At 32.7% G+C, this 20557-nt stretch overlaps 1 protein-coding gene across 3 annotated transcripts in view; it reads right to left on the reverse strand.

Moving 5' to 3' along the window:
- The window catches only part of LOC131846761 (uncharacterized), a 268899-nt gene that overhangs the window by 39308 nt on the left and 209034 nt on the right, over positions 1–20557 (reverse strand). For all 3 annotated transcript variants that reach the window (XM_059196152.1, XM_059196154.1, XM_059196153.1), the window contains 5 exons: positions 16193–16355; positions 15152–15313; positions 12812–12983; positions 9765–9957; positions 8865–8986 (listed from right to left, as the gene is read on the reverse strand). In XM_059196152.1, the coding sequence (XP_059052135.1) occupies positions 8865–8986; positions 9765–9957; positions 12812–12983; positions 15152–15313; positions 16193–16355 (812 nt within the window). The remainder of the gene's footprint in view (positions 1–8864; positions 8987–9764; positions 9958–12811; positions 12984–15151; positions 15314–16192; positions 16356–20557) is intronic.

The following is a 20557-nucleotide window of genomic DNA, read 5'->3' on the forward strand; positions in this document are numbered from 1 at the left end:
ATTAGTACTACATTCGTAAACAAAGAGTTTTCTCTTCTTCATGATATTACTATTTTATTAAATGTAAATAATATTTTAATGGTTTAAAGAATGAAAGTCGGTGTCGAAATTGGCGCATCCATGTAAATTTCTAATGTCGTGACAAAAGTTGATAAACGACCTCACATGTAATAAATATAAGAGATTCGTTAAGTGAAATCGAGATGCCCAATCACTTTGCGCAACAAACGAGAGCAAGTCACATGATCAACGCTGACCTGCGACTATTTTCGATTTCATGAGTTAAATCATAACAATATGTTCGAGTGGTCACGATAGAACCATCATCGAAGTAATTACGTATCAACAAAAAACCAAGAGGTTGTGCATTTTGATAATGTGGCAGTGGGCATAATTGGAGGTAATAAGGTGTATATTTGCTAGAAATCTGGTTTGATCACGTTAAAGCATTATTGCCATTGTATTTAACAATAGTTGGCTCTCTCGAGTCGTGTATGGCTCGGGGTGGTGACGTGGGTGTACATTGTTTGTTTTTGAGTGATATTTAAAGTGAATAACGTCGTACAGATGCTAACTAGACAGCAAATTATAGGGGCTTCCTTGTATCGTGTGTGGCATTTTGTAAGAAAGCATGACCTACATTGGAATTGTATTTAATACAAAGTGCAGTTCCTATAAAATATCAACAACGTTAAAACTAACATCTATTTTTTGATGTAACATCAAACAGGTAATTTCAAAGTATAGTGTCTCCAAAAATGTGTACATTCTAATTTAATTTTACAATAATTTTCTTAGCATTTCAAGTAATTTTATTCATAATCAAATTCTGATTAGATGACGCGTTGTGTAACTTATATGTAACTTAAAATTTTATTTTGGGACATTTGCGGTGTCTATTTGCCAGTTTTTATTTACAATCCAGTGCTGTTTATATATTTTGCAACTAATATAATTATAGGTATAATAAACGATTTATAATAGGTCAATATTGACATGTATTTCTAGGAATCTAAAGTTTACCTTTAAATAATAATCAAACGAAAATTGATTGGTGTTGTCAATTTGTACGGATTATTTCAATTAAGACTCGTGATGTCGTGCAGAAATACTTAACATTTTATAATATAATTGTTGAGATTGCAGATGAAAAGGTACAGTCAGTTGCAAAATATTTTTTTCCCATAAGTAGAACCGCAGTTATTATTCTTCATCAGAAACAGCGACAAATATTTTTGTTTTTTTTTTCATATCTAATTCTATTTTGCTGTGAGAATATATGTTCCTGATTAATCGCCTTGTATACTTCGAAACATAATGTCTAAAGCGCTCTATAAAAATTAGAAGCGTTCATACCGAAATTTCATAAGATCTGTATTACATGTGAACTATTAACATAATTGGAGATTTATAATAATAATAATTTTGAATTAATAATACCTGTTCTTCTGAAGTACTTTTAACCTGAGAATTACCATTTTTTCTCTACATTCGAGAATACATTTCTATACATTGAAATGTCATTAAAACACTTGAATGTGTGTGTGAATACGTGGTTATCCATAGATACTTATAGAACTGAAGTGTCGCGCGTCGTCTCTATGCAGTACAATATCTTACTTGAAAAGGAAACTTCAGATAAATGTAAAAAAAGTATTAAACATCTTATCAACAGTAGACGCTTGTTACTAAAATATATTTAACTACGAATTGAATGTTTAACATTTATTTCAAAATTGGCCCTATCGACGTCACCACAGGTATAACGAGTCGTTAGCTAGCTGTAACGTTGACTGCACAAGTGACAAGACAGATAACACAAGTCCGGTCTCTGTTTAATTAAGCCTTTACTTCAGAGGAATGCGCCAGTTTCGTATGGCGCAAGGTACCGACGGGCCAGTTCTGTCATCGTTGGATGACATATTCATATCTACTAGCTAATATTGTTGTGTTGTACATATATCCATATATGTATAATACAACACATATATTGTTGTATATACACTTAGTAAATAACTTCTGAAACGAGGTTCTTAATTTGAATGTTCTTAGAACCGATTTTGATGATTTTGAAATGGATTATTTTCCCGTGCTCGTGACTAGTAGTATATTTGTTGATAAAATTATAATTTGACATCATATCTTCTATATTTTTATAAAAAATAAAATTAATTAATTAATAGATACAATTTTAATATCTAAAATAGTGGTGAATAATTTAGGTACGTAAAAGTAATTTCGAAGCAATTGGAGTTACGTTATTAAATTTAATATATTATATCAATAAATATTATGATTTGAAAAATATGGATTTTTTAGTTACGAATTTGTTGACTGTACCTACGAAGACGATCACAATCGAAAATGGCCATATTTTAAGAGCTTTGTATTTCACATATAGTGCCTTAATTTATATAAATCACCTGATGTGGCAACACTGTATCACGATCGCACGAGAATCGCTCGTGCGCCGCTCGCCGCACGCTAGTGTCAATGTGCTATTACCATTATTACATACTATCACAAAAGTTTAATAATTACTATAAGTATCACTCGCTCTAGAATATCTCATACTGACACTGTCACTTCAAACACATATCTTTTTGTCTAACATAAATTTTTATGTGAAGCGACATAAGCCGTTTCTGATATTAGTACGTGTAATTGGACAAACAAATAGACAAAAAATCTAATATCACTTTTTTGGGTTTCATTGCATTTGCTAAAGTTCACCAATACAAATTTTTCCCATATATCTTTCATGTAGTGACAGCGGTCAATGATATCTTTATTATATGCATAGATGTACTGACAAATTCTAATTAAATCATTTTAAAGTTGAGCAAAATGTTCATCATGTAAACTTTCATATAAAAAAATTTTGAAATGAATGCGTTCGACTCCACAAGGCATAGTTTTAACTATTACTGTTTATTTAAAAATTGATTGTTCACAAGCCAATTTAATACTGTAGTATTTTAAAATAATATAAGAGGACATAAAATAGGCAGTAGCTTAAAATGATATGTTTGCAGGCATGTACTCTACCGTCGAGCACGATATATTGAGTAATTTAACAGGATTCTATACAGCGTGAGCCACTGATGGGGTCAGGCATCAAGCATCACAAGATATGCGAAACGTGGTGTATTAGCAGAATGCACCGAATTCATGGGTGTTGATAAATGCAGTCATTAAAGGTAGCAATATTCTCACCATCACAACTAATGTATCTATCAAGTAACAGATATTCTCTTATTTGTGGTAATTGTAGGTATATATGTATACATTAGATGTTATTCTAATGAACTAGTGTTTATAATTTTTTGTAATGCCCATTTCCGGTACTTATATTTCTTTTGTGATTGGAATGAGTATAAAATGCATTATGATATCGCAACTGTAAGTTTACTCTGGAGTCTAATTTCAATCGAATAAATATTTATACAGTTCTTTTGAATCGGTTGTTAGACTAAATCGAATTATTCGATAATGATACCAGTTAGTTCTAACATCGAACATGAAATATTGAATTACATTGCTATTATATTATTCAGAAGTACAAAAAAGTAAAAAACGGCAAGGGCAATGTAATACTATTGAATCTGAATTAGTTTTAAGAGTAGGTCTGCTATTACGCGTTGCTTTTCCTAATGACTATGATATAACGCTATCTCTACGTTTGTGCTCTAATTTCACTGCCACATGACCACCACATCTTTCAACAAACACCTGGGACTTCACCAGGGACACGGTATTAAAAGTAAGATGCTGGTGATCCTGGTTTGAAATTACATACAATATACAATAATATTAACAGACCCGTTCACGTTTTGCACAACGATGCAATACAAATATTATGGAAATTTTAAATCAGCCCCGTTTCCCACGTCTGGGTTGCCTCACGTTGACATAATGTATGCGATGCCATACTCTGTGCGTTATGGTTACACCACTTACGCTGTGCAATTATGGCAGGATTCACATCACGCCAAACGCATTGCCAATATAGCACAGATACTTATCAATCATTGTATCTACATATTCTGTGTAGACCGTAAAAATAAATATATAAATAAAATAGTCACTGTACATTTCATATTTTGACATTTCGATTCTTAATGCATTTAGTAATCTGTATTAATAATGTAAAGTTACTATAACATTTGTTTTAAAGAGCAACAGGCAAGTTTTTTACTACGTTGTACTGAAACTGCATTCTCAATAAGTGGTAGATTAAAAAGTGCGACTATTCAATCAAATATAGTTAAGTTTAATCAATAAAGATTATTTCTAATCTATATGAATCCATACTAATATTTCTTTTAGAAAAGTAACCAAATATCCTTTAATAATAACAAAGCATGGTTATATAATATTTATTATATATACAGCAAAGTTATAAGTATAATTATTTAATGTTACTTGACAATTCAACCTTATAAATTAGTTTCAACTATTTGCAGAAATAATATCTAGCTTTTGCCTAGTTGCAATTTAATGAGTTGTATTTTGATTATAAACAACTCAATTTAACAATGTTCACGTGAAATCACGTGTCTATTATTCAACAAGTTTACTTGCATTAATTTCCAATTGGTAGAATAAAGAATTTAATCTGCAATATAGTACAATATCAAAAGCTATTTGGTGATAAAATGAAAAATAAACAAAATCTTGGCAACATTTAGGCGTGTAGTTAAAATGAATTTTTAATAAAACTTGAACCAATACTTATATAGACGCATTATTTACATTTTTTTTAGTTATTTTTGTACGAATAGAATGATTTACAACTTTAATTCAGGGATTATATATCTGTTTCTGTCGATGTCAACCCGTGAGTGCTGAGTCATAAGACTTATCTATATATTTTAGGAATTAGAATGCGATATCGGAAATTAAATTCAGATTAATACTCTAATAAATAAAAATGATACCTATTTTAAAATACAGTTTTACTGCAATCGCCATTTCTTGGACGCAAATATACAGTGATTATACCAAAAAGGAATTTATAGCAGTATGATTGTATTTTCTTTAAAACTGTCAATTATAAATTAAAACATAAATAAATCTTATGTCGCGTCTGTCGCATCGCCTGTTCCTTGTCGTTGTCGCATATACGACTCGCTGACATGTGTCGCTCACTAAATTAGATAAATTATAGTGTCCTGGATAATGGTAGATTTATTTTAACTTTAACAAGACAATTATAATGGATCGTTGTTAAACTATCGAATAGATACTATTATTAGTTGTAACCTTGCGAATATTCTGTGTAAACAAGTAGGTAACTAGGTGGAATAAATTAAGCATAGAGTTTTATACTTACTATTGTAGAATGTAAGTAAACTGATTGATTCATCTTGCATTAATAAGCAATGTAATGAATGTTTTTATTGACTAATTTTAATAAGAATGTATTTATGTTATTATTTTTGTTATCAGTACACATTATATTTACAAGTTCTGCTTTGCTTTGTTTTGGTATGGTTTGGCATTATTGAATCACCTACTATTTTCTTCTTATTGTGTTTTTTTTTCCAATTTGTATTAAACATGTGCACTATAAATTTTAGACCAATGTCATTTCAAATTGTTTAAATTTGGTATAAACGCTATTCAAACAGACGGTTATATTATGTATATTGTGGAACTTGACCAAAATCTGGTCTGATCGGTAGTAAATATGAACAGATTCTCCGGGGCCGAATAATAAATTATGGAATCGAGACGGGAACTTAATCCCCATTACCAATACCAATAGCTGAGAGCGGTCATACTTACTATAATGTTTTAAGGCCTATAAACTTGGTTAGGGCTCTTATCAACAGTAATATATGTTGTTAGTACAATGCAATAAACCTAACTGTTAATACCCAATACAAATCCTTCTTTACTACCATACTTTATTAATTTATACCAAGTGCAAGTAAATAGGTGGTAAAGTTTTGTATCTGTCGTAGGCGCCAGAATAAAGCTTGAAATTTGTATTACAGTTATATTAAAGTTGTATTTTTTTATATAAATTTTTATCTTATTTTTTTTTCTACTAAATTTTATTTGGTAAATAAAGTTATTTTGTTAAAAAAAAGCGAATTGGCTATTTTCTATAGACTTTTTATAGAAAACGAGTAGAATATTTTTTTAAAGTTTTAGTCATAAAACAAAAAATATAAGAAATTTTAATGTCCATAAAATAAGCACTGATTCGCCCGGGACTAGATGCCGCTATTTGAATTGTCCTGAGATATTTTCTTTCTTTTTCTATTTAATCAATGAATTATTATGTAATAGTCACTGTACATTTAATATGTTTAGGTATAAATTACTTGTAGAGCACTGGTGTTATTTGCTTCCTTTCACCGTGGTAGCAATTAAAATTAATCACAGAACATTATGTTGGAACTACGATATGTATCGTCACTGGATATCGAGTTACAATAGGCATTCCGTAACAAATTTACGTAGACCTTCAGTTTATTTGTAGTTGTTGTATTGGCGGGGATCAACGTATAGTAGTGCGGTGGTGAGGTGTTGAAACAGTGAGTGATTACATGTAATCACGATTACAGCCAAGAGTGATGAAGTGATGCGGGTTTCACTGTTCGTAGCTGGATAACTTTATTGTTACGGAGAGTTATATAGGGTTGCTACTATTGCACGATATAAGTTAATAATATTATAACCGCGAAAGTTTGTGAGTATGGATGAATGGATTTATATTTATTACTCTTTCACGCAAAAACTACTGAACTTTGTGTAGTACGTTAGTACGGTTATATAATTAAAAAAATAATCTGATGCAAGTACTTATATATTATCAAAAGCAGACTGCAATAATAATAAAAATACCGTATAATTATTTTCATGAACTGACGTAATCATTTCCATTACCATTATATATACATATAATGCTTTTTCATTACGCATATTAAATTTGCTTACTACGTCATTTGACAAGAAATCTAGTACCATACTAGAATAAGTAAAACTTTCAAATAGTTGAATTTAGACTTAAACGCTAAAAATTCAGAGTGGATTTTCCAAAATCTGTAATTTCTGAATTAATCCTGTATATATACTTATACTGTATGTGCAATATTATTATATATTTACATTCTATAGTAAACGGATGATAACAATATAAAATTTAGGTCATAATATAATGATAGCTAATTAAATTTATCAAGGCAAAAGAATCTACAAAGAAATAATAGACGTATAATGTAATTACCATTATTACCCAGTAGCGAATTATTAAATTGTATCTATTATAGTTAGGTATAATTATCTACAATATTTTCTGTTGATAAATTGCACAGATAAAGGTTAAAACATTTACTCATTAATATATGTGTATCTAAAGCAATGCAGCTGAGGTAAGTATATGGAGTTATAATAATTATTTGCAATAAAAGTTTTTATTAAGTAATAATAATATAATTACTTGCAATACATAAAGTTTTTGATATGTAATAAACATTACTTGTAATAAACGAGTATTGTCATTGGTCAGTATACATCTTGAGCACCTGCTACGCATGAGTTACAGTTACAGGAGTGTTGCCGAGATGGATTAGGATTTTAAAGTTCCGAAATATTTCTGTGGGAAGTAATTTCAGAGTGGTTCCGAGCTGAATGACAAAAATTATAATACGAGTATATATATAAAATATGTTACATTTCGTTTAATTTTATCAATAGCACAGATAACATAATATTACATATCAATAGTAATGTTACGTAAAGAAAGAGTGTGTGTTATAAGGAAAGTAACCTCCAGAATCACTGCACTACCTTGAGTAATTCTTTCATGTTTCAAAGGTGTATATTTCAGAATGCAATAGGGTATATAATGTTAACATATAATAAATTGGTAAATAACAAGTACTCAGGTGGAGCCGGGGTAGACGAGTACTTATATAATAACATATGTTAATTACTGTAGTTTTTGTTAGTATGTTACGGTTGTTTTAATTTTTCTTTCGAAGGACATGGGAAGAATGTAAATTTCTTCATACGAGTAAAATGTATATTTTAGAAAACTCAATCAACTTAGAAAATATCTGTATTATACGAATTGCAAATATATATTTTTTTTTAATTAAAAATATTATACGGCAACTTGGCAACCCTATGTGGCAGTTCTGTTCGACTAGCGATCGTAAAAATTTGTTTCGACTTATGACGAGTTATTATTATGATTGGTCGCGATGTGCTTCCGATGAAAGTTGTTAATGGATAGCGAACAGTCGCTTATTATGTTTGTACTGGAATTTCTTATCCCACGTTAATTGCCTACAACAGGTGTAACCTCGTATTTATGAGGTATCAACTATGAACCAGCTTATTAGAGCAACACGCAATAAAAGTTACAGAGCGCCGATCTCTTCACTGTGTAATAATTTATGGTGATTATAGAGTTATATCTAGATTTTATTGTTAGTCTAGTGATGGGTAATGCAATTTGTAATAATGTAGCTTTAAATTAGCATTAGCGCTTTACAAGCTTTTAATTTGTAACTTAATTTCTCTTTTTTTCCTCTGATAAAAAAAGGCGAGAGCTTCCTCATTATTACAAAAAAAAAATGAAAAATTTTTTTTAAAAAAATTATTCTGGTTTTCATTATCTCAGATTACTTACAGATAAAAAGCTGCATTGACAATTCTTTTTAATAAGTATATAAGTACATATAAAGACAAAAATTATTGACAATTAATTGCAAATATGCAGTGCTAAAAAATTCAAACTAGAAATATTATGTTCTAAGTGATAGTAGTCTAGGTACTATTGCAAAACACAGGACATTCGTAAGTAATATCAAAATAAAGAAAATAACTAGAGATAGTGCACTTACCGATGCGTATTCCGCACAATTGTCTATGGAGTTGACGAAATCGCATACTTCGTCTACCGACCACGACGTAAGTCGAGCACGCGCCTCTGCGCACATACAGTCACTGCGGGCTTCGCTTCGATCTGCAATATAGACCACATTTAAAAACTCCTCTCAGGTATACTTAAATTAAAAAATCGTAACAAAATAAAAATGGAAAATATATTCTTTTTTCAAATCAAATCGAATTCAAATTTGAAATATTTCCTATTCCACAAAAGTACAGAGACGATTAAGGAAACAAATACTAGTTTTGGAAGTTGGCACTGTCATCAGAAGCATCAAATCAATTAAACTGTGCAATAAATGACTTGGAAAGTTTAATGCAGCAATGTATGATTCGAACCATCAAATTTACTTTACATCTAATCTAGTTCTTCAAAAATACTAACTGAATTTTTAAAGAACTAGATTAGATGTAGTAGTTAGATGTGTAAACATACTTTACATTATTTATTGAACACGCCATATGGAATTAGTACGTTGCCAGTGTATAATTTAATAGTATAAAAAGGTGTAAATCGGTTCAATCCAATGTGATTACATTGGTATTAGAGATGGCCAGCTGATTTGATTTAGAACAAAAGAACAAAATAACGTGTAAGGTGTGTTTAGATGAAGGGTGAGGCAATGAATTTAAATGAATAGTCATGACATTTCAGTCGTCCGGAATAACATCACCTGGTAAATGGTATCAGGTGCTTCATCTTATAACTTCATGTCCGTAGTTCATATATTCAGTATATAGGTGAGGATTACCAATTACCATCAAGTAGGCCATTAGCTTGTCTGCCGTTCCAATTACAATATATACACGAAAGCGAGCGAGTATATATAAGACTGTGAAATAAATTTGTTTACCATCATTAGAGATTCTGTCTCTGTCTTCGCTGTCGCTCCTCGTGCTGGGGCTGGCTGATAGCCGTGCACGTTTGGCGGCGCTCTCGCCCGCCGCAGACAGGTCGAGCGGCGAGTGGTCCGCGGGGGCTCCCGTGCCGATGCGCTTGCGACGCGATCTTCCGCTACGGTGCACCCGTGATATCGCCAGTAAACTCTGTTAAAACACATTCTAATTTTATAAAGAATACTCGAGATTGAATTGGAAAGAATTCTTCAGAAGTAATTTTTTTTTACTATAGCCATTTTCTTGGGTACTTCAGTGGGACCAAAATATTTTAGCCGCTAAGCAGCTTTGTAAGCTGTTGTCCGTTGTAGAGTGCAGTTTATACAGTGATATTATTGTATGAGAGACATATCATCTTTGTCTGGGCTAGCGAAGCATGGTGATGTCCGTGGTGCTTTTATTATGTATAGGGGATTGTTACCACTTATTATCAGATGGACCGTCAGCGTGGAACATAATTTACAAAGCAAATAGTTTTGCTGCAGAAATGTTCGAGACAAAGGTACCTTTTGTTTGTTTGTTGTTTGTACACAAACAATACGAAATCTCCATCGGTGGGTAGTTTAAAAATACTTATATATACAGTATATAATTATTGCAGTTTTTATAAAAAAATATATAGTGATGTTTCTAACGCATTCGATCGTGTGCGTTAGAAACATCACTAGTAGTTCCTGTTTAAGACGTGACCGCCTGCCGTGATGTAGGTACTCAAGATATCGCCCGCAACTGGCGAATTTATTTGATAAATTTAACGTAAAAGCTTTAATGGGTATTAATGGCTCTATAGAGGGAATGTGGACTGTGAAAGTAGACTGTTAGATTCCAATTAAATTATGTAGGTTCGTAATAAAGTTGACTTGATAATTTCATTAGATATCAGTGAAATTCGCAATACAAAGTAACAGTTAGTGTACTCTAGCTATAAGTATTCGCAGGAATTAATTGTTTATTTGGTAATTGCAAATAGTCAGATCAATATCGACTTTGTATAACCAAATTTTGTACTTAATCTCTTCAAACATTATAAAGTGTGTTTATAGAAAAAACCGATAAAATTAATATTAAGCTTAAAGGTTATGTCAAGGAACCTAATAAAGGTTGTTTGAGGTTGACTAAAAACGTGTAATATATCACAATTTAATTTTATATATCATAGTTATACGAAAGACATCTTTCTAATAATATCAACATGTAATAAATTGAATAATTCCCTAAATTTATAAATGCCATGAGATTATTCTAATTAAACCAACTTAATTGAGGCGCAATTCAAGTTTAAAAACTCAATTACAGAATACCATACACCAAGTAGCATATAGTACGGGTATTAAGCAAACACGAAAGCGAGCGAGTATGTTATTATCTGATCGAGAGCACTCTCAGATAGTAAGTGGCGGGCATTCATCATAATAACGTTCCGAAGCGTCACGCTCGCCGCCCGCGGGTCAAATTGCAATCTATCTTTTTTAATTGCCACGAGCACTAAAAAAGGCGAATGCAGGGTAATTCCGAATGAAATTCAGACGAAGGCGCGCGCGCGTGAAATGAACATGGTTGTTAGCGCTCGGGCGCGTGCGCAGACGCCCGCCGCGCCTACAAGCTACGTGCTAAAGCAGAGCCACTGCCATAAATTTCACGATTTATTTCCGCGTCGCTCCTGTTTCTCTTTATAGGCGAAAATAAATTTAAACTACTATTTATGGTCATGATAAAGCATAAATAGAAACTTAACAAACATTCGGCGGCCTCCACCTTATGCGCCACAGGTGTCAGATGTTATTAATACAGTAAAACAGGGATATATGCTTGACTCCACAAATGAATATACATGTTTACGAGGCAGCAACGTAGCAACTATTTTACTAGAAAGTCGAATCAAATAACTGTAACGATTTAATACTGCAGTTTGCGCGTGTTTCTTATTGCACTCGTTTGCAAAAACTTCTAATTTTTAACTGCTCTGTGTCGATTTCACATCCCATCACTAGCATGTCGCGGGGCGCGCTAAGCACCGCGCATGCGCGGCGCGTGCCGCTGCCAATTAGTGCAGCTCCAGTTCCTTTTACAGTCGAGTCGAGGAGAGTCGAGACGGTTCGCTGGCGAGCGTCGAGCAATAGGCGGGGCATCACTATTACCCCGCCGATTGTGCGCGCACAGCGAACGTTAAGAAGCGGTATGCAATTAACACTCTCTCCACCTTATCTGTGCAATAGCGAAGGAAGTGTAAAGGTCGTGGGCCTTATCAGATTTAATTGCCTTCATTATTACTGGAAAGGAAGCGGGTTGCTCATCGCGCATTATGATTTTAAAGAGGTTCAAATTAACATAAACGAGCCGTGTTCAATGGAGATGCGTTGCACGATAATGCCTTATGAATTTTACGATTCCCTGAGATATTTTAATCACAGCCGTGAACTATGAAACGGTGTATGATGTGTAATTAAAACAGGAAGGTCAGTGAGCACTTGTATATATAATTAATATGAATTTAAAATGTATCTCTTTTGAAACGAAAACTCAGCTGACCGTAAATTATTTCATAGGGGCACTGGCCTAAGTAAAGCACACGGTGAAGTAATAATCATAAAATTGAAACTGTTCAAAGGTTCCTCTGATGAATAATAAAAATAAAATTGCTATTATGACATAAAAAAGAAGAATTATATTTTACTAGTCGTTTGTTAGATTAGAGACATCCTGTTTCATGGCTCACGCGATCTTGGGCAATAGGAAATTATTTGTATTGAGGGTTCCATACATAATTTTGGGCAACATGACCCCCATTATTTAAAGCAATGCACGTTATAATAACAACCAAATTATACCTTATTTACGATAATATATTCAAGTCTACAAAAAAATCAGTATTCTTATCTAAAAATACTCATAAGAAATGAGAAGAAATAAATATATAGAGTTTAAGATACAATTATAGAAGAAAACGTCAAAAGCAACAGTGTGTTAATCAAATAAGAAAATTGTTTAATTTTTGTTAAATTACCTTAGTGGAGCTCATGTCGAGCATGACAGGAAAAGCTGGTAGCCGCTGTGGACCGCCTTGCTGAGTCGCCAGCTTTGTGAATAGTCCGCCAAGAGGGGGATCCGTCGCATCCGCTTGTGCTGGAGATGTTGCCGTTCGATCCACACCGAAGCCATTCATGCGGTACAGATAACTGGGTGAGAGATACAAATTTTATTATCTATACTAATAATGTAAAGAGACAGACCGGATTTCGTTATGAGGAAACTAACTTCGGAGCCACTGTCTAATTTGAAATTTTTTTCAATATTTGAAAGTTACATTATTATATAGTGACATTGGTTATATTATTATAAATCATGTTAATATAAACAATACTCATAAAGTTATAAGAACCTTTCAAACAAGTTATTTTTTTCTAAATCGTTTTATAGAGATGTCACACTCCTGAAGTAACAAATGTAAAAAACACACTACTGAATTGAGAACGATCTTTTTTTTGTTTTATTTTACGGAGTAACTAACCTTCAAGACGGGATTGTAGGTATGGACAATGTAAGTGAAAAAATATCTTATATTACATCTATTTACGTCTATAATACAAATAATATATATTTGACTATCAATTTCAATCGTCAGTCATACTGAAATAGTCAAATCAAATTGACTATTTCAGTATGACTGGGCATGAAATGATAGTAGTATATAGTTGTAGTTGTCATTTAAATTTTTATTCAACTCTGCGGTAAGAGTTCGTGCCCGAGTGTTCCCTTTACAGGTCATCTAGCTTAGCAGCAACACTAGTGCAACGGTATACTTATTTAAAGTAAGTTAATAATGAATTAGCTTTCAATAAATATATCATACTTGGTTGGAAATTTGTTATGAATTTTTAGATTAATTAAAATTAAAACGTAGCCGCATATAATTAACGTTTTAACGGCCGATGTTTCTGATTCTTACTAATAAGCTCTTTAATCTAATAAAGCGTATAATTTACAATCAATCGATATCTTTAACTCGCATTCGATGTGTGTCAAAACAGATAATATTTATAAGGCGCCTAGGAAGCCAGTGCTGCATGGATAATTAAAATTGACAGAGGTCGCCGACCGAGCACCGAGAGATGAACAATTCATTAATATAACATAAGTTCACGCCGAGAGCATTGGTTCTCACGAATCATGTAAATTTGTCGACTAAACGTAAGTTATCGAATCGATTAATATGCTAATTGGTTTGGGCATCACTAGCCGGTCGCTGAACTGTGGGTCGCGTAGTGTTGTGACATGAGTGACCGTGTGAAAATCTCGCGACTCGAAATTCGGGAACGCCAGTGATGGAACACTTCCCTTTTGCACAGACTATAAATTAACGTAATCAGAATAAGGCTAATCGCACATTTATGGAACTAGTGTCGTGTTAGAATGGTCGACAATATATCTATTTTATTTAATTGAAATCTTATTATAAGCAATTTGGATGATAATTTATTGATATCGATCATTTCAAGCCTATGACATGAGACCATTTGTGTAGTAGTTTTGCAATCATCTTAACTAGTCTTTATGATAAACGAGTTCAAACTTTTTTTATATTATTTACGGTTTACACTTGTTTTCGCCGTTATATGATAGGTTCTTCAAAGTTATAAACAAGGTAGCTAATTAAATTAATACACGTATTTTTGTCTAAGGCGGTATCGTATTATCAATTAATGTATTTTAAATTAACCCGCGTATATTAATTGGAAGTGATCAATTGGATTCTTTAATTATTATTTAAGTGATCGGAGACTTCACAGTCGAGAGACATTCTGTCAGAGAAAGGCTTAATAATCTGAATTCTTTATGGGTTACTTACACGGTTATGGTAAGCATGTTACTTCATATGTTTTTTTATACTACTTTGGTGGCAAATAACCCATCTGATGGTTAACTGTTACCGTAGCTTATGGACGCCTGAAACACCAGGAGTGTTACTTGAACAACCCCACGCTGTAGTCTTCTTGAGAAAACCTCGGCATGTTATATATTGATGGAAGAAAATAATAATTCAAGAACACTTAAAGGTCTTGTTGTCATTAATTCATTACAAAAAGACCTTTGAGATATAAACATGACAAAAAGACGTTTGAGGATTCTTGAAGTATTTTTGTTATTTTTTATTTATATATATATTGTATTTTATATCATTAGTTTTATGTATCACCCATGTTTACCTGTTAGAAAATGCCGCAACGTGTTAACTATAGTTACATAAATAAATAAAGTAGTATCTATAGATATTTCTATACATATGTATATGTACATAGTCCTAATTAGATATAATTCCAACAAGTCTTTAATAAAGTTTACTTACTCGTTGTTGGGATGCGTGTTGTATCGCGCTGCTAATGAGCGCATTATGTCTGAGTAGTTGCGGGGCGGGTGTGCCGGCGCCGGGTGTGGTGGTGCGTGCGGGCTGCCGCGCTCCGGCGGCGTGCCCGGGTATGACGATGTCGACGGCGTCACACTACGTGATCTGTACCAAGTATGATACTAATATAACAAAGCTGTTTCTTATATAAACTAATAGTGGGCATAGATTATTAGTAGTGTTCTTCTAGGATTAAGATCATGTCATTTTTCTTTCAAACCAGGATAATAGGTTAAAAATCTGCGTAACAATAGTGATATACGTATTACTGGTTTATTGTTTACAGCAAATAGGTCAAGAGAATTGCAAATGAGGGAGTCTGTTCAGCGTCCTTGGAAAATCCTGGGAAATTCACCACGGTGTACTAATTTGGTGTTGCAGGCGTCCACAAGATACGGTAACTGTTTACCATCATATCCTTTGTTTCCAATATCGTAATATAAAAAACCGGACCTTCTTAATTTTATCCAATCATCTTCCATTGGTGCCCCACCAGCGTATTATTATTCCCTCATAGTACCTACAAGGTATAAATAAGTTAACTAATTTGAGTCTTGTAGGCATGTCATCAATAGTGAGCATTGTTATCACGGTCGTAGTTAAATGTTCCGCCAAAGCCGTTCTGTTCTTTTGTCTCATACTAAAGTAGTATCCGTCAGGCAGGAGTTTGCCTTCAGCCGCTCCATAAGTGTTTGGAGTGTCATCTGAACTCGCCCCCTATTGTCAGGTAAAGCTATAAAAGCCATCTGCGGCCAACAGTATTCGACTAGTCTGAAAAACAATTGCCATATCTTACGCAACCGAAACACAACTTACAAAGTAAGCACTTTGTAAGTTGTTGTACTTGACTGAAATATTCGTAACTGAGGTATGATTTACCTACCTACTCGACTTACCTACGATCGTCATCGTAGGTAGGTTGGTTATTTGGTTTGGTAAATTGGTACCTTATTTATCGGTATAGGATCCGCGTGAGGTACTAACCTGGAGGCGTTCGAGTCATGTGGGCTCAGACGTTCGTTCTTAACGTGGGCTTGTGCTTGTCCGGGCGGCACTGGCGTCGGCGTCGGCGCGTGCGCGTGCGCGGGCGACGCCGCCGCATCGCGCGCACACCGCCGCGCCCCGCCACCGCCGCCGCCGCCTTCACCTGGACAAAAAGAAAAACAGTATTATTAACATAGGTATAATGACTAATTTTGGATAACCATTCAATAACAGATTTAGGGTGCTATTGTCGAAAATTTTTGTTGATATCTTTGCACATTTATATACAGTAACTTTTTAATTTCGAAGATATTGTTTTACATTATCAATGGAATGAAAATAAATTGACTGTTACCTGAATAAAATTGCTAAATAATTATATACGTAATATATTTGTTGTAAAAATTCATTGTATTCATTAGTTAGCCTAGTACCCCGGATTAACCCTCATAGCCGTATGACTTTTGAATATTTTAACTTAATATATAGTCTATACAACTCTGACATATAAGTAGCACTTTTCAAACAGTTAAAAAACATGCAAAGCATTTTTTGAGTTAGTCCATGAAAAAATAAAGATATTTTTCTTCATAATAAATAGTTCATAAAAAACATTAAAGTGATTTATAGGAGCTGTAAATTCATGCAGTTAATTCGCGTATATGTGGATCTTCCTTAGAGTATAAAAACAATTAATAATACCAAGAAAGGAGCGTATGTACATACGCATGTCAAGACAAATCCGGTTGTCGACACTCAGTGGTCGTATTACGCGCTAGATGTGTACCTTGATAACAGTTACAAGTTCGTGGGCACGAGTAACATCTTAAACTCATATATCTGTTGGCAACACCGGCCAACACTAATTTTAGTAAGTTTTTTTATAGATAGACTAGCTGTCCCGGCAAATGATTTTGTGCCATATAAATTAAATTATATTAAAAAATAGGGGTTAATAAAAAATGTCCAGAACATAAATGTTAGTGTTTGGAGAATTCTTTACACTTAGGGTTATAAAAAATATATAGTAGCAAATTCTCAGACCTACTATAGAATATGCTTATAAAATTTAATAAAATTCGATCTAGCCTCTTCAGATGAGCAAGAAACTAGCGTGTTGTTCTTTTAAATAAATGTTGTTAAGAATTTTGTGTGAATTAGGGTAAGCTTATTTATATTTTTGTATTTCTATATAAATTGAGGACAAAACGGGAGTCGTGTCGTATCAAGAATTAATAATAAATAATGGAAGATCGCGGAAAGTGGCAAGAGCTCCAACGATAAGAGCTATAGTTCTTAAATTATAAATGAATGAATATTAAAATGTTGTTATATGTCGTTTGTTTCTTTGAGTTATAATTGATGGTATTTTCATTACTTCCTATTTTAGATTACGTTTTATTCCAAATAGATCGTGTTTTATAATCAGCCATCTGCTGAGGACAGAATAATTAAAATAATACCTTGAACTCCTAAGCCTTTGACGACAAATTGATCAAACCGCTAACAATAACGTGGCAATTAGCATAATAAAGGATCCATTATCAGTCAACATGCACAATCGAAGCATTATGATAATTCAAATTATCGTAGTATTAGAATTTAGTTCATCACTCATTTATTGTGTATTTACTGATTAAATGAATTGACTGAGTACAATAAAAATAGTTATCCGTCATAAACTTGCATTATCATTTTTATTAAATATAAAACAAATCGTCAGATATTTTCAATTACACAACGAATTTTAAAGCAGATTTCAGCAACAGACAGAGTGATTCAAGAGGAAGGTTTATATTATAAACCTTCCTCTTGAATCACTCTGTCTACATATTATGTATAAGACATACATATTATAGCACTGAAAAGAAATTCAAAGATTTGTAATACACCCGTGTAAAGCTGGCCGGGTCGCTAGTGAAATATATTCAACTCACTCACTTATTTTATCTCTCCGTGTGACTGAACAATTATATATTATATATATTTTAATGAATTCTTTTTTTGTCTCAGTGGGTAGAGATTCATAATAGAACCCGGTACCCGTTGTAAATAGTTTTAAGGGATTTTTTTCAAAAATCTATTTTTAATATATATCTATATTCTTGCAAGAAAATGTCTGTCGCATCCCTTAGTACAATATAAATTAAATATTATAATATTAAGAAATAATTTTGTTATGAAGAACGTCCATTAACTAACAGAAGAAAACTAAATTTAAATTATTAGCGACAAAGGAATATCGTATACAGCCGAACCAAGTCAAACCAGTGGCCAATGTAGAAAACAAAAAGCTGAACATCAGACAACTGTCCGTGAACCGCGAGACATCTCGCACTGAGATAGAATCACCGCGGTCTGTTTGTGTCCGCGCCGTCTGAATTCTTACTTTCTTTGTACCCGACGCCGGTATTGCCAGTTCCACGTGAGTGAGGAATAATTTAGTAACGTTTTCAATTATGTACGCACTTATAAACGAATGCATGTGAAAGTTTGATTAAGACATTTTTTACTTAATTGTCGAAGAAAAAGGGTTAAATTTTTCGCCGTCTAAATTCTTACTTTCGTTTAACCTGAAGTCAGTGTTGCCATCTTAACATGAGTGCGGAATTAATTAACACTTATGTACTCATTTTTAAACGGACTCGCATGAAATTTTGAATCAGACTTTTTAATCGGTTGCCAAACATTTGTATTTTCTCGTGCATGTTTTTGTATATAATTTAACTGAATTAGGATGGCTATTTTCATCTAATAATGACTATATATTTTATTTTTAAATATCACTGTACCACTCGGCCATTCTGTATAATATTAGTTTTTTTTTCTGGAATATCTTCCGTCACTAAATCAAATGTAACAATAAGCTATAATTTTAAAATGATACGTATCAGCTAAATTTCTAAGTTTTATAATAAACAAAATGTTATATGTTATAGAATAAATGTTTGAAATAAACATTAATGTTCATTTGTGTTTGTGTTCACCTACCAACATAATACCACATTATATGCAATAAATTCCACACGTTCATTCATTCATTCTTTTGCCGACCTATATATATTATTTATTATTAATTGAAATACTTATCTGTTGCTGTATCAACCTTGTTTATATTTCTTTAGTTGGACGCGTTAATCTCAGGAATTACTGGATGAAATAGATTTTTTTTTAAGTTTTATATAGCTCACTTATCGATGAAGGCTATACGCTATATAACATTACGCTATGACTACTAGGAGCAAAGCATCAATGAAATTTGTATATGTAGCAAAAGCGGGGGAAAATTCCTCTGATTCTTATATTACAGACAACGTTACCCGCGGCTAGTCGTAACAAATATAGTTTATGTAATTTGTTTTGTAGTTTTGCACAGGTATATGAGATATCAAATTAAGGTTAACAAATTGCTATTAGCAGAACAACGCGACTAGTTATCAAGTTCTATTCATAAATCATAAAATGTTGCAAATCCTGTCACTTCAGGTTGTTAAATAAATAAATTTCAACGTCATAATGTCACCGGCAGTTATTATTTACTTACGCAAGTCTGTCACTCTAATATTTAGTGGTGTGACACATTAATAACAGGTGATATATCGTGTGACCGGAGCTGTTACTTGTCACAGATAACTAAAGCTGCATAATTAATTGTGGCTTTAACGACTTTACACAGTTTCACATTGTAACACGATACTATTATTTTCACTCAACAGGTGTTAAAGATAGCATTATGATATTTAACGACAATTTTATGTTGTTACATTAATATAAAACAAGAGATTTGAAACTATTTACGACTGATAAAGTTCAAAACCGAAATATTACTTCCAGTGCTGTCACGAAAGTTGCTTGGAATATTTATAACCCGCATTTATTTTAATACATAATCGTAAATCATATTTAATTAAGTTTTTATTTTTATGATTATGGCTAAAATTTTATGGTACTAAAATATAATAAAAAAGCATTTTTTTTTTGTGAATAGCACATGTTTTTGTGTATTTAACGCAGTAAATCGTCTAGTATATTGTTGAACGATGATTAACTGTTTAGTTTGCAATAATTCAGTCAAAATATATATCTTCAACGTATGTGGTCTCCGCTCTGTGTCATAATCGCTTAATAAACATAATAATATTATAAGTCTTTTGAAAAGGTGAACCCATAACTATCGCCTACGTAGCGTCTCGTGTGGTATCATTGTGGATCTAAGAGGCATGTTTTCCACAAAACCTGTCAATTTATAATCATTGCTTCTGCGGTAATAACCTCACCATATATGTCTGAATACAATAGAATGTCGCTCAAATAAATAATAATATAATATGGACAGGAAAGTCGAGTTTTTGAATGCGTGAAAAG

This window comes from Achroia grisella, unplaced genomic scaffold (assembly GCF_030625045.1).
Source record: "Achroia grisella isolate CSIRO2021 unplaced genomic scaffold, CSIRO_AGI_Agris_v1 utg512, whole genome shotgun sequence".
In the NCBI taxonomy this organism is placed as follows: domain Eukaryota; kingdom Metazoa; phylum Arthropoda; class Insecta; order Lepidoptera; family Pyralidae; genus Achroia; species Achroia grisella.